The 15,738-nt window shown below is 44.4% G+C and overlaps 1 protein-coding gene across 7 annotated transcripts in view; it reads right to left on the bottom strand.

Annotated features, from left to right (window-relative positions):
- Positions 1 to 2,469: 2,469 nt before the first annotated feature.
- Positions 2,470 to 15,738, bottom strand: part of LOC121556942 (interleukin-1 receptor accessory protein-like 1) — a 277,390-nt gene continuing 264,121 nt past the window's right edge. For 2 of the 7 annotated variants that reach the window (XM_045214202.1, XM_045214201.1), the window contains exons 9-12: positions 13,856 to 14,002; positions 9,271 to 9,450; positions 8,219 to 8,263; positions 2,470 to 6,024 (exon numbers count right to left, since the gene is read on the bottom strand). In XM_045214202.1, coding sequence (XP_045070137.1) covers positions 5,282 to 6,024; positions 8,219 to 8,263; positions 9,271 to 9,450; positions 13,856 to 14,002 — 1,115 coding nt within the window. In that variant the 3' untranslated portion in view covers positions 2,470 to 5,281. The remainder of the gene's footprint in view (positions 6,025 to 8,218; positions 8,264 to 9,270; positions 9,451 to 13,855; positions 14,003 to 15,738) is intronic. The other 5 variants (XM_045214204.1, XM_045214203.1, XM_045214205.1 and 2 more) reach the window with 5 other exon arrangements.

Genomic DNA, 15,738 nt, shown 5'->3' with positions numbered 1-15,738 from the left:
CACCAATATTCAAACATTTACTTGTGAGGGCATGGTTGCTGTGGCAACAGGCACAATGTGAAAAAAACACAGGAACCGACTATGTATTCCCTTGGTTGGAATGTTTCATTGCAGAAAGGTGCCATTTAAGTGAGTGCAGTAGCCCCCCCATTGTCTGAACTCTGACACATCCATGATTACAGTATTTATGTGTGTGTGTGTATGTGTGTGTTTGTGTGTACATGTGTATGTGTGCGTGTGTGGTGTGTGCATGTGTGTGCATGTGTGTGTGTGTATGTGTGTGCATGTGTGTATGTGTGTGTGTGCGTATGTGTGTGTGTGTGTGATATACAGTACAGGACATGAGTGGTCACTGAATGATTTGATGAGCATGAAAATGATGTAAACCATATGCCATGGCCGTCTCAGTCACCAGATCTCAACCCAATTGAACACTTATAGGAGATTCTGGAGCGGCGCCTGAGACAGCGTTTTCCACCACCATCAACAAAACACCAAGTGATGGAATTTCTCATGGAAGAATGATATCGCATCCCTCCATTAGAGTTCCAGACACTAGTAGAATCTATGCCACCACCAACATTCAAACACTTACTTGCAGGACATGATTGCTGTGGCAACAGGCACAAAGCAAAAAAACTGAGGAACCGACTATGCATTCCCTTGGATGGAATGTTTCAGTGCAGAAAGGTGCCTTTTAAGTGAGTGCAGCAGCCCCCCCATTTACATTTGACATTTTAATCATTTAGCAGACGCTCTTATCCAGAGCGACTTACAGTTAGTGCATTCATTTTAAGAATGCTCAGTGGGACAACCACACATCACAGTCATAGTAAGTACACTTTTCCTCAATAAAGTCAGAGTTAGTAAAAGGGAAAAGAGTGAAATGTGAGTGTTAGTTCATGAAAGGCTTTTCTTTCTTTGGGGGGGTTGGGGGGGCGGTGCTGTGGGATTATTTAAGATATTGTTTGAAGAGGTAGAGTTTCAGATGTTTTCAGAAGATGGGCAGGGACTCTGCTGTCCTAGCTTCATGGAGAAGCTGGTTCCACCATTGGGGTGCCAGGACAGAGAAGAGCTTGGACTGGGCTGAGTAGGGGTAGGAGGGCCAAGAGACCAGTGTTGGCAGAACAGAGTACACGGGTTGGGGTGTAGGGTTTGAGCAGAGCCTGAAGGTGGTGGGGGGGGGCCATTAGTCCGGGTGGCCATTTGATTAATTGTTCAGCAGTCTTATAGCTTGGGGGTAGAAGCTGTTAAGGAACCTTTTGGACCTAGACTTGGCACTCCGGTACCGCTTGCCGTGCGGTAGCAGAGAGAACAGTCTATGACTTAGGTGACTGGAGTCTTTGACAATTTTTTGGGCCTTCCTCTGACACCGCCTACTATATAGGTCCTGGAAGGCAGGAAGCTTGGCCCCAGTGATGTATTGGGCCGTACGCACTACCCTCTGTAGCGCCTTACGGTCGGATGCCGAGCAGTTGCCATACCAGGCGGTGATGCAACCAGTCAGGATGCTCTCGATGGTGCAGCTGTATAATGTTTTGAGGATTTGGTGACCCCATGCTAAATCTTTTCAGTCTTCTGAATGTGTGTGTGTGTGTGTACTTGTGTGAGTGTGTATGTGTGTGTGTGTGTGTGTGATGTACAGACATGATCACAAGCTTAGCTGCTGCTGCTGTGGTCCAGTATAGCGGCCTGAATTCTGCCGTCACAGCCAGTGCCGGGGGGGCAACATTACAGTGATGGTTGGATCTATCCGGGGCTCAAGATTACAGTGTTTTCCTGCAACATACAGTTTCCCCAGTTACCTCAACACCAAAGAGTGGAGTAGGAATTTAGCAGAAGCTAAATGTAATGGGAGAGGAACTACATCATAACTACATCATTAGTGAATAAGTAACTGCCCAGTGTTTCTACATTTCTATGAAATATGACCTATAATTAAATAGTTTTCCTTCCAAAATGTTTTAATTTAATATGTTAAAAAGCAGCTTTTTTGTGTTGGAATGGTGTGGGCGTACCCCAACAACAGAATGGTAGAATGGTGTGGGTGTATACCGGTCATTCAAATTATTAATGCAAGTAGACCGCTGATTGGCCAGCTCATCCTCCTCTAGACCGCTGATTGGCCAGCTCATCCTCCTCAGGGAGATGACATCATGTTCTATGAGGAAATAGCAAGCATTTATTAAACGGTCTGTTTGAGATACAAGTTTGAGATGGGGTTTTGGAAGTGTTTTTTTTCTCCTCCAATGTATGCTTTGGCCACAAATAAAAGTATACGAGTCAGCAACATTATTTGGATATGTGTTAACAGAATATGAACTTATAAAAGTTAGATTTTCACCGGGCAGTTCCTTTAAATGAAAATCAGTGATTGCAATCAGCATTTGACTTGGTGTCCCATCATAACAAGACTGTTGATGTCAAGATGCAAGTAGAGAGGTCTAAAGAACAATTATTAAATGTGTTTTTATTATTAATAATAATAGTATCTCTTTAATTAACATTGCAGGTACATAATAAAAAACGAAATGAATCAGAAACTGGAGAGACAATAGAACCGTAATCTTGTCTCAGAGTTGTGAAAGTGCCTGGAATAATTCTGTGCTATATATTATTAATTATGATCATCATTAATATCATTATTATCATTACCAGAAAGGTTCATAAAACAAGTTTGCCACTCACTCTGAAAATGCAAACATCGTTTTTTATGAATGTGGCTAGATTGTCTTCATCTTATTACCATTTTTGATTTATATACACAATGTCATAGAATACAAGAAATCCACACCTTAAAGGAGCGCTCTCTCGAATGGATCAAACGTTACTGTTTGTTTTCTGTTAGGTCAGGCAGTTATGACAGTTGGAAATTGACGTTCTTCTCAGTGATATACCAAGCAGCCAACTGAGTACAGTACATTGAAGAAAAAGACCAACACTGAAAAGTTAAACCAAAGGGAAATTGAAAAACCAATCATTTTTGCAGACCGAGGGGGACAAAGAAATCTCTTACAGTGTTTACTCATTGTGTATAGGTTAATTCACTTTGCATAATGTTTGGCACTACAAGGGATTGAAAACACTACCTCACTGTTTCTGTTTAGAAGCTGCTAACATTATAAAGTATCAATAAAACAATGATACGATATCAGATATTACAGTATATCGAATAACTGTGTCGGATCCCGTAAATGATCGTTTCGTACATCATAGGGTTCACAAGAATAATAATATATAATATGCCATTTAGCAGACGCTTTTATCCAAAGCGACTTACAGAACTATGTATGACTTGATTGTGGAGTGTATGATAGCACAGTCTGTCGCTTTATTTCTTTCAGAGGTTCTCTTGGAGACTGTTTACATTAGCTTAAACATGGCAACATTATAGGGACATGCGTTGTGTCAGGACCGACCCAACACAGGCCTAATCTCACCACTAAAGCACCACCCAACCAAGCTTTACCAAGTCCTGGTAAACAACAACATTGGGGTCTTTGAGTAGTTCTTAGTGTTGCTTTATTGGACTTCATGACATCATATTTTGGCCAATCTGAAACTAACCAGAAAACTTTGTAAAGCCCTAAAACAAGCCCTAATGTGGATCATGTGGTGGATTTCAGATCTTTTTTCTTCACAAGCACAATTTTAGCTTTGGTCTCACTTGCTTGAAGAATAATGAGGATAATCTTGAATTTCCTCATACCGCTACGGACCATTGGATATTTCAAGGGGTTTAAGTTGAATTTGAACATCATGTGTGGAGATACATTTCTCTTGGGTCTAACGCCATGATTTGTTCTTGTATTTTGGTCTGTTTGACAGACTGTCACATGGTATGCTAAAGATTTCTTCTTATAGGAACATATGACAACAACACTCTGAACATATCTTGGAAGTCAACTGTGTTCAGTGTGTCGTCTTTTCAAATGGCTGCTGTCCTTCTCCATAGAAATCAGGGAGGCACTACATCGAGGTTATCTGGTATTCATGTGCGGTGGGGAAATGAAGATACTTATCACGAATCTGCTTTGATGAACGTTTTCGAGTGTGAACAGTGTTTTTTCTTTAAATACATTGACATATATCAGGTTGAATACATCTAGTTACTATGCACACTACTCTGTTATGGAAAAGTCTTTGAAACACAAATATACATTGCCCCCCACCCAACAATGATATTAGGACTTGATGAAAACATCTCAAATGCTTTTGTATTTCTTCATCTTTACAGTAAGATAAGATATTTATTGAAGGACTCAAAAATCCACTTTGTCTGCTATGCAATTAGGGAACTGCTTAGCAAAATAATGTAGAAAACAGAATGCACGTTACTCTATTTCTGTCATTAGTGGGATGAGAATGTGAATAAGTATGTACTTCCAAGCAAATATTTTTGTTACAAAAATATACTTTCTCATAAAATAATACACATAGTTGTTTTTAGGGTGATATATTTCTCTGTTAAGCTGAACAGAAAGGCTGTCTTTTGAAAAGAAAATGTCACTATGCTTGTGAGAGCTGCAACACTTGCACACCAAGTCTAGCACCAGTCTCTGTAGTGTCCTGATTGGTCGGTTCATTTATTCATATCTTGCATACTCCCAGGCCTCTTCCGCTGTTGCATAATCTAGTTTTGTTTAAGAGTCCCAATAAAAGAAGATTCCATCTATGTAACCAGGACAACAAAAAATGACATTTTCTTGCCATAACTGTTAAAAAACAAAGAGCGTTCAAACTACACTTATTCCACTACAAGTCAAGATCAAAATCACAACAGTTCAGCCAATAGACCTCACAGACCATCGTTTCACTTTCATACCCAAATACAAAAAAATTGAAACCATAAATCAAAACAGACGTAGAAATTTGATGATAAAAACTGGTGAATGAAAGGTAAAAGAAAATAACAGAAAAATACTGACGCTATTAAGAAATATAAAATATATGTACAAGACCCTGTATTCCTTGAGTTTCTGGGTAAATGAACATCGGCGTTGGTGTCTGTGTGTGTCTGTGTGTGTGTACAGGCATCTCAAACCAAACGGGTTCTCCTTTTCACGCCAAATCCTCCTTAGTCCTTGTCGAACAAACGTCGTCTTAGTCTGACAGAATGACTTGTCCTGTGTTGTTGATTTCCCCCTTTGAATCCTGGTGCAAATTCCACAGCAGCGTTCTCTAGTGCTCTAAGGGTCTCTGTCGCACCACCACCACACACTCTGCCAGCTAAATCTCCCTCTACATATGTCCCATCTGTCCCTACGCCAGCCTGGTGCTGTCACCAGATGACACTGGATATACTGGTCTCACGTGGCAGCAGCGGTAGCATGACGTTATTGGCGTGTGCCTCCTCGATGCTCTGTTCTCTGGGTGTCCTGGCCTGGCCGTGGGGCCTCTGTCCGTTGATCAGAGTCATAGGGATGTTGCAGTAGGTGTGCTGGTTACCCAGGGTGGAGAGGGGAGGCAGTGTGCCGCCGGGGGGCATGTCGTACTCGTAGCTGCGGTAGTAATGTTTCTGCTGCCTCATCTGGGTGTGGTAGTTGAGAGTGGAGTTGTGGAAGGTGCTCCGCAAGTCCGGGTGCGCCGTGGCCATGGCGGTGGAGGTGGCTGCTGCCATGGAGATGGCGGAGACAGTCTGGAGCTCGCCGAAGGGGCCCTGCTCGCTGACGTCCAGCACCTGCTCGTTGCTGATGATGGGCTCCATGTGCTTGAAGGGCATCTCGTACTGCAGGTGTTTCCAGAAGTTGGAGCTGAGCTTGTTGCTCTTGGGGCCACGCCACTTGATGACGGTCAGCATCTTGATGGTGTGTTTGAGCGCTTCCACTTCCTGGTAGTTCATGATGCCATGCAGCTCGGCACACTCAATCAGAATCACCTTGATCTCCCCGGTGACCAGCATGTTCCGGAGGCGGGTCTCCAGCTCGAAGATGCTCCATCCACGCCGCACCACATAATTGGGTGTCATGACGATAATGAGGCGCTTGGATTGGTCCACACAGCGCGCCACATCCTCGATATAGGCTGGAGAGAGGGAAGGAGAGGGAGTGAGAGAGAGAGGGGAGGGAGGGAAGGAGAGGGATACAGAGAGGGAGGGAAGGAGAGGGATACAGAGAGATAGGGGAGGGAAGGAGAGGGATACAGAGAGAGAGGGGAGGGAAGGAGAGGGATACAGAGAGAGAGGGAAGGAGAGGGATACAGAGAGATAGGGGAGGGAAGGAGAGGGATACAGAGAGAGAGGGGAGGGAAGGAGAGGGATACAGAGAGAGAGGGGAGGGAAGGAGAGGGAGAGCGAGAGAGAGAGAGGAGAGGGAGGGAGGGAAGGAGAGGGAAAGAGAAAGAAAGAGAGGCAAGAAAGAAATGAAAGAAGTTACAGTATTCAAAATAATAATACAGCTAAATATATCATATATCATATAAATATATCATATATATATTCTAGTCTGTATGTATAGTATGTAAGATATGGTCTATCATCCATTTGTTGATGCTGCCTGCTATTGCATTCTATTGAGTTTGACTAGCTAAATAGGATATTTAAATGGAAGTGTTGCCTTTAAATCTAATGCATCATAACAGGACATAGAGCATGCATTTTACGTTAAAAATAAATAAATAAGCCAATATTGAGAAAAACAGAGAGAATGGGAAATAAGCCAAAAACCACAAGACACACAAACACAACATCAGACAATAGGTTGACCTATCAGAGCCCATAGCCTTGTTATACTGAATGTTCTAACCTGCTGCTCTAATGGCTATTACAGACCTACTGAGTCACAATAACTCAATAGTGATAACAATATGAGAGAAATTGATCTGTGGGTAGGTGTTTGTATGTGAGAGAGAGAGAGGGAGGGAGAGATAAAGTGAAAAGGAGAGAAAGAGCTAGTGTCTTGTGTGTGTGTGTGTGTGTGTGTGTGTGTCGTGTGTGTGTGTGTCTTGTGTGTGTGTATGCACGTGCATGGATGTGTAGTGAAACACACTCTAACATACACTATACAAGCTGCCGTTTCTAAACACAGTGTTTCTCGTTTGTAACAGTATAAATCATCGAGCCAAATTTAGCCAATGTGCGTGTGCCCTACATGCCAGAAGAGCAGAGGTTGCTAAAGCCTGCTGTTAGTGAGGCTGCTGGGGGCCTGTCAGAAACAAACACTCAGGCTCTTCCACTACAGGTTGACAGGATGAACTATGCTTCCCTTTCTAATCAAAGAGCCCCTACTGTGAGAGGTGCTGCTCTCTGAGACAACAGGGCTGGCCATCTCTCTCTCTCTCCCCCCTCCCTCCCTCACTATCCCTCCCTCCCTCCCTCCCCTTGTGCAGCCCTCTACATCCCTCCCTCCCTCCCTCCCTCCCTCCCTCCCGCTCCTTGTGCAGCCCTCTACATCTCCCTCCCTCCCTCCCTTCCGCTCCTTGTGCAGCCCTCTACATCTCCCTCCCTCCCTCCCTTCCGCTCCTTGTGCAGCCCTCTACATCTCCCTCCCTCCCTCCCTCCCGCTCCTTGTGCAGCCCTCTACATCTCCCTCCCTCACTTTCTCCCTCTCCTTGTGCAGCCCTCTACATCTCCATCCTCCCTCCCTCCCTCCCTCCCTCCCTCCCTCCCTCCCTCCCTCCCTCCCTCCCTCCCTCCCTCCCTCCCTCCCTCCCTCCCTCCCTTGTGCAGCCCTGTACATCACCCTCCCTCCCTCTCCTTGTGCAGCCCTCTACATCTCCCTCCCTCTCCTTGTGCAGCCCTCTACATCTCCCTCCCTCTCCTTGTGCAGCCCTCTACATCTCCCTCCCTTCTCCTTGTGCAGCCCTCTACATCTCCCTCCCTCTCCTTGTGCAGCCCTCTACATCTCCCTCCCTCTCCTTGGGGAGGTTAAAACTCAAATGGCCTTTTCTCTTTCATGCCTTATGCTCAGCTGAGCCCCTGGGGATAGAGGAGAGCCAGAGAGCAGGCTGATTAGAAGGAGCAGGGAGCAACAAAGCCCTCTCATCACCTCACTATGATAAGTCAGTCTGGATGTTCTCTGTAATTGGACTTTAACACAAAGTCTCTCTCTCTCTCTCTCTCTCTCTCTCTCTCTCTCTCTCTCTCTCTCTCTCTCTCTCTCTCTCTCTCTCTCTCTCTCTCTCTCTCTCTCTCTCTCTCACACACACACACGATGGGTGAGGCTGGTTATGGCTAGTTGCTGACACAAGTAATGGTAAGTGGCTGGGGGAATGAGAGTACCTCTAAGGAGTCTTGAATCGTCCTGGAAATGATCATTGGTGAAACCTAAACATAAATAGTTCAACATTCAAAAGGTGCGATCAGGTAGATTTGCAGAAAGGCATCAGAGGAAGTTAGAGTCAGGGGACTTAAATAAGTTACTTAGATAAACTGTGCTTAGTTTCTCTCAACTCCGCCTTTTCTTTCTAATGATAACAAAACACGTTTATCCCAGTTTAATATGGGAGTTGTGGCATAAGGACCGAAGGAGACTCTGTCAGTCTATATACTATGTATTACATTGTAATAGATGCATTTTAAACAATTCATTGGCTATGAACACTATTATTTCCATTGAGTACTTTATACTCAAACTTTCAACATAGCATACATTTTGAATGAAACAAATAGCTTTATTTGCCTCAGAAAAAAATAGGTTAATTTGCCTCAAGACAAATCCATTGACTTTTGAGGTCTTAGAAGAGAACAAATGTCCTTAGAAGGTCTGTATTTTAGCTCTGGGTTAGTGCCACTTATCCCATATTAACACAGTCCCCCTAACAACACAAACATTTAAGTCAAACTGACTCAAATCGTAACATCGACACAAACTGATAGGAAATAAACCGTTACCATGACAAATGTGACAGACAAGAATGTGACACAAATGAGCAAAAGCAAAGAAAAAGATTCTAATTGAGAGTACTGGAATAGTATCAGTGATCGTGATGCATTATCATCTAATATCATGATCCTATCACAGGTGCAAAGTGTGTACCAGTAAACTGCAGTCAAACATGCAGAAATCCCCTTTGATTGGTTGTGAGACAGCTTTCATAAAGATATGATTTAGACTGGATCAATGCAATATAATTACAAGGTTGATTATTACCCACTAATTACACATTTTCAGCTCTACCACAGACAACTCAAAATCCACGGCTGAATGCTACATGCTGTTACGTTGTAATTAACATGTTAAAGTAAGATGCAAAAATGTGTCACGTGATATATACACAACAAAACGACAACATTAGAAACAGATTTAAACAGGAAATAAACCAAAAACTTACAAAACTTACTTCCGGTTGGGATCAAGTCCCTGTCTGGAATGAACAGTTTATACCCATAATGCCTCTCCAGGACGTCGGGGAGGATCTCCAGGGCGAAGCGTTCCTCCTCACGGGTCTCCTGACTCCACTGGTCCGGGTCCACTTTGGAGTAGGATAGATAGGCATCATAGTCCTTATTATCTACAGGAGTAACACAGAACAGTCCATTACTTCACTATAGAGGATATTAGTAACACAGACCAGTCCATTACTTCACTATAGAGGATATTAGTCACACAGACCAGTCCATTACTTCACTATAGAGGATATTAGTAACACAGACCAGTCCATTACTTCACTATAGAGGATATTAGTCACACAGACCAGTCCATTACTTCACTATAGAGGATATTAGTCACACAGACCAGTCCATTACTTCACTATAGAGGATATTAGTAACACAGACCAGTCCATTACTTCACTATAGAGGATATTAGTCACACAGACCAGTCCATTACTTCACTATAGAGGATATTAGTAACACAGACCAGTCCATTACTTCACTATAGAGGATATTAGTCACACAGACCAGTCCATTACTTCACTATAGAGGATATTAGTCACACAGACCAGTCCATTACTTCACTATAGAGGATATTAGTCACACAGACTACTCTGACTCCATAGGGCTTCTGACTCAATAGGGCTTCAGACTCAATAGGGCTTCAGACTCAATAGGGCTTCTGACTCAATAGGGCTTCTGACTCAATAGGGCTTCTGACTCAATTGTGCTTCTGGACTTCTCATGACTGCATTGGTTATTTTTAGTTATCATATGACACAGACATCACGCACCACGACCAAACCCATGTCATCATAAGTAGGGCAACTTGTCATTGGTCTGTTTCTCCTGGTCAGGTCACATGGTCAGGGATCGATAACCATGACAGATTTGCAGACTATCAACGTGGTGAAGATGTACAGTATCTTAGTTCTCTCTGCATAGCGGAACAGCAGGAAGAAACATGATAACTGCGTCACACTGACTGACCTCACTGCCAGCTCCCACTCCTCTGGGTACATTTTATTACAATCCAGCCTCTTTTGCCAAACAATGTCACTGTGTTCACTGTGACTGGGCTAAGGTAGGAAACTGAACGCTTCCCTAGGCACAAAATGGCCCCGACACATCCTTTATCTGCACGGCAGCCAGGCACATGAAAAATATGATTGATGCAGGATTTGAAAGGATTAAACGGCGAGGAGAAAAGCCCAACATGGGAGGTGATAGTGGTAATGTTTTCCCCGTGCAGGAGAGAGAAGAGAGGAGCGGCTCCGGCTTCGGCGCACTTCAATGAGACACAAAGCAGGAAAGCTGCGGCGGCAACGAGCCAGAGGAAGTGGAATAGAGGGAGAGACACAAGAGAAGAGAGGGGTTCCCCAGGGACTAGAGACAACACAGGTTCTCTCTCTCTCTCTCTCTCTCTCTCTCTCTCTCTCTCTCTCTCTCTCTCTCTCTCTCTCTCTCTCTCTCTCTCTCTCTCTCTCTCTCTCTCTCTCTCTCTCTCTCTCTCTCTCTCTCTCTCTCTCTCTCTCTCTCTCTCTCTCTCTCTCTCTCTCTCTCTCTCTCTCTCTCTCTCTCTCTCTCTCTCTCTCTCCCTCTCTCCCCTCTCTCTCTCTCTCTCTCTCTCTCTCCCTCTCTCTCTCTCTCTCTCTCTCTCTCTCTCTCTCTCTCTCTCTCTCTCTCTCTCTCTCTCTCTCTCTCTCTCTCTCTCTCTCTCTCTCTCTCTCTCTCTCTCTCTCTCTCTCTCTCTCTCTCTCTCTCTCTCTCTCTCTCTCTCTCTCTCTCTCTCTCTCCCTCCCTCCCTCAGGTAAACTCATTAGAGAGGGGGTTTAAACCTCTCTTATTACCACAGGGAAAGGGATAATCCACAGACTGCAGTCCTTCAGAACCTTGTACCTACTGGAGGGGAGCTGTTAGACCAGGATGGGCTCCCGACAACACAGAGAGTAGAGGAGAGGAAGAGAGATGAGGAAGAGAGGAGGGGAAAGGAGGAGGGGAGAAGAGAGGTGAGGAGAGGAGGGAAGAGGACAGGAAGAGAGGAGAGATGAGGCGAGGAAGAGAGGAGTGGAGAAGAGAGGAGGAGAGGGGATGGGAGGGAGGGGACAAGAAAAGAGAAGAGATAAGAGGAGAGAAGAGGAGGAATCTGAACCTATATAAAAATATATTTCTATACAGTAAAAGTGCAACGGCCCCTTTAAGAGAGAAACAGCATGTAGGTAGATCAGAATCTATTTCAGTAGAACTGAATCACTCATCTCTGAGTGGTTACTGTGTGAAGGAGTGAGAGAGAAAGAGAGAGAGAAAGAGAGAGAGCAGGTATGGGTGAAATTCGGAGGAGGAATAATCAATCTCCACCAGTGACTCCTTCCTCTCCCTCCTCTCCTTCCTCTCTGAGGTCCAATGAGGCAAACTTAAGAGGGCTGAGAAGGGGAACTGTTTCCGTCCCGCGTGTTCCACCTCCCTCAGCATCCATCCATCCCACTCTCTGACTCTGAAGTAAAAGGCCATGACTGATGCATACATAGTTTACATCCATCCATAGCTGTGGCTGCATATGCGTACTGGCAGGCCCACAGATAGTGAGAGAACTTTTGAACTTGCTATTAAAAAGAGTGTTCAGGGACTTTTAGCAGGAACCTCTGGGCTCCTTCCACATTGTTTTGAATATAGTGCAACCTACATCGTTAGCCATGAAAGCTAAAAAACTGCAGGGGGAGTTGGGCTCATTAGCATTCCTACATAAGTTCTGTTTATAATAAGAGATAAGGTATTTGTTATCTTTATGTTAAGTCATTGCTCATCCCTAAGTGATGATCAAGTTCAACCTACTGCATGATTTAAATAAAGTCAAAGCATTTACATGAGCAATTAGGGTTAAGTGCCTTGCTCAAGGGCACATCAACAGATTTTTCCACATAGTCAGCTCGGGGATTAGAACCAGCGACCTTTCGGTTACTGGCACAACGCTCTTAACCACTAAGCTACCTGCCGCTACAATCATATACAGCATTATATGGTGGTCCCCGAGTGGCGCAGTGGTCTAAGGCACTGCATCGCAGTGCTAGCTGTGCCACTAGAGATCCTGGTTCGAATCCAGGCTCTGTCGTAGCCGGCCGCGACCGGGAGACCCATGGGGTGGCGCACAATTGGCCCAGCGTCGTCCAGGGTAGGGGAGGGAATGGCCGGCAGGGATGTAGCTCAGTTGGTAGAGCATGGCGTTTGCAACGCCAGGATTGTGGGTTCGATTCCCACGGGGGGGGGGCCAGTATGAAAAAATATATATAAAATAATAATGTATGCACTCACTAACTGTAAGTCGCTCTGGATAAGAGCGTCTGCTAAATGACTAAAATGTAAAAATGTAATGATATGCTAATAAGGGTTACGTTCAAGTCACAACTCGACAAGCTCATGCATCTGTAAAGTGTGTGTGGTCGTTATGCAATACAACCCCAGCAAACACCCATACGAACAGACTTAGAACCGCTTTTAACCGAACCTGATAATTCTGCTGTTGTCAGTCAGACACAGAGAAGAGAGAGAGGGGAAAAAGGCTTTTCCTGAATGGCTTGTGATGGTCATGAAGTAAAAGTCCTTGTGGCCAATGAAAGAGGAGCTTGAGGGACGAGGGGGGAATACAATCCAGGGAAGGAGTAATCACCCGGTCCTGAGCGTTAAAGAGAAAGTATGTGTCTCTCCATCTTCTCTCAAGGGAGCCACGGCCATGGGCAACACTATGTGGCTTATTGAAACTGATCCCTTTAAACAGAGAGCAAATTGAAAATCTCTTTCCCTCTCCTCTCTGCTCACTCAGGTGGCGCAATTAAAGGAGACAATTGCTGTTTAGCATTAGGTTTAAGGCTCTGGTTCCCTTTTCTCTCCTCTGTGGCGCCAACATTTTTTATCTGCCTTGAAACCTTCTATTATTTCAAAGCCTCCACTTCTGTCCCAAAGCCCAACACACTACAGGCCTGGTAATGACTTTCACAGACATGTCTGATGCATCAACAATCAAGACAAAGTGATTGGTGGGAAACGGAGGGCTGGGGGAGGAAAAGAGCAAAGCGGAGGATACCTTTCTCGGCTAATGACACTCTCCAGTCTCCACACGGCATCCTTCAGACACCCCAAAAGTAATCTTGTTCACTGAATTCATTGTAACCCTAGCCCTCCACTTGAAAGACTCATTAACGGAAATCAAATGAAACCGCCAGACCAGATTGATGAATACTCATCCTTAACTCATTCACTATTCTTAACTCATCCTCACAATTAGAATCTATTGCTGTTCAATTTAGAACCCTTACGTTCTTATTTCTATCTCAAGTTAGGATTTGTAGAAAAACACATCTTCCTACTTTTATAATTACATTAAAATCCTCTTTCGAGCAATAGCCACATTAAAAAAGACGGGTTCTCCTATGGGGACAGCCGAAGAACCCTTTTGGAACCCTTTTTTTCTAAGAGTGTACTGTAGACTTAATTTAGGGCTTATAATGGGAAGTGCTGTTGGCCCTAGTGTGACTTGAGAGAGTATCTTACCTCCGTCGATGTCCTCGCTGCCAAAATGGTTCCTGTAGAAGAGCATGAGCTCCATCTTATAGCACTTGTAGAGGGTCACGAGGCAGATCAACAGCAACAAGATGGCCCCCAAGCCTCCCGCCAGCTCCACCGTGTACATAAGCTCTGCTGTGAGAGAAGGGAGGGGGAGAGAGAGAGAGGAAGAAAAAGAGAGAAGACGGTAACGTTTACTTCGCTAATCTTTCTTGATCAAATCCAAAAAGCAAGCACACTCACCAAATACATCCTCAAACACAGCATGTTGTCACTGCTTATTGTCTCTGGATACTTCATTAGCACAGGGAGAACATGAGAGAGATCAAGCCAGACTCCAGCTAGCTGCTAACATGCTAACAGGGTTCCTAGCTACCATTCCCATTGATACCTTCAACTATGCTTATGCTAAGCTAAGCTAACCAACCCAAATCTTGGGTCACTGAGTCCTAGTTCATCGACTATTCTTTAGGTAGCCAAAACACGAGGTACATTTTCTACTTTGAGTGAACTACGTCTCCTAAGACTATTTGGTGTTTAGACCTCAGCAACGCACCAGCCCAGGTCAGCCATAGCCTGAAGGCCCCAGCTTTAGCCCACGACAGGCCAGGACCTGACGGTGACCTCCCTTTGACAAGGGAAGCTCCATTAAAGGTGTGAGTGTAACGCTGTAGGGGCACCAAACCAAGCAAGCCAAGTCAGTAGAGCAGTGGTATAATATAGACTGGCACAAGGCTGCATCCCAAATGGCACCCTCTCCCCTTTATAGTGCACTACTTTTGATCAGGGCCTATGGGGCTATAGTCAAAAGTCGGGCACTATGTGGGGAAGAGGGGCCATTTGGGACTCAGCCTCGGAGAGAGGTAGAGTGAACTTTTTTACTCCCTCAGCCATCCATCATCCTCCCAGAGCTGACAGGATCTCACATGGCCATCAACAGTAAACTCTACAAAACTCTGATCTCAGTAAATACACCCCATCTCAACTCTGTCCGTCTGAAAGCCTGAGTGTCGAGGTAACTCAGGCACAATGTTATCCTTCACGGGTTCCATTTAAAATCATATAGTCCTGTACATTGAGGCTGTGGCAGTGTATGGTAGTGGAGTAGCTTCATACTGTAGGTTTAGTGGAGGGGTGTGCACTGCAAAGCTCTGGTTCTCGAGGGCCACAGTCCTGCTGATTTCAGTCCTTATCTTTTAACTAGGGACTGATTTCTACTGCCAGTTGTGTGGACTGGTAGCCTGAAAGCTGTGTACTAAATTGATTCATTTTCAGATCAATGTGTACTGTTTTCCTAAATTCTGGGGGATCATGCCCTTTTGTGTTCAATAAGAACGCAAAGAGCAATGGTCGGCAAATCATCATCCCTCTTCAACCTATTTATTAGGCCATAAGATCTACATTTTTCTCAGACATAACAAGGACAATTATGTTTTCATCTCAGTCTATAACCACAAGGACCTGAAGTGACCTTCGCTAGCCAGACACTACACTACAACAATAAACAGAGATACAGGTATTATTCTGGTCCCTAGAAGCAGTTGAGATTCTTTTCCTCTTGTTGTCTCAAATCCCCCGTCCTAAAAAGACACCTTCGGAGAATATCTATTCTATAAGCAATGGACTTTCATTTCAAAGATACATTTTAGCTTTAAAAGCATTCATTGTATTGAGACAGCCATCAGAGTGGTAAACCAGAAGTGTTTTCTTTAGACAGCTATCAGAGTGGTAAACCAGATTTCTTTTTTTTTTGACATCCATCATAGTGGTAAACCAGAAGTGTTTTTTTAGACAGCCATCAGAGTGGTAAACCAGAAGTGTTTTTTTAGACAGCCATCAGAGTGGTAAACCAGAAGTGTTTTTTTAGACAG

This window comes from Coregonus clupeaformis, unplaced genomic scaffold (genome assembly GCF_020615455.1).
Source record: "Coregonus clupeaformis isolate EN_2021a unplaced genomic scaffold, ASM2061545v1 scaf0215, whole genome shotgun sequence".
NCBI classification, from domain to species: Eukaryota; Metazoa; Chordata; class Actinopteri; order Salmoniformes; family Salmonidae; genus Coregonus; species Coregonus clupeaformis.
This window is presented reverse-complemented; position numbering and strand designations above follow the sequence as displayed.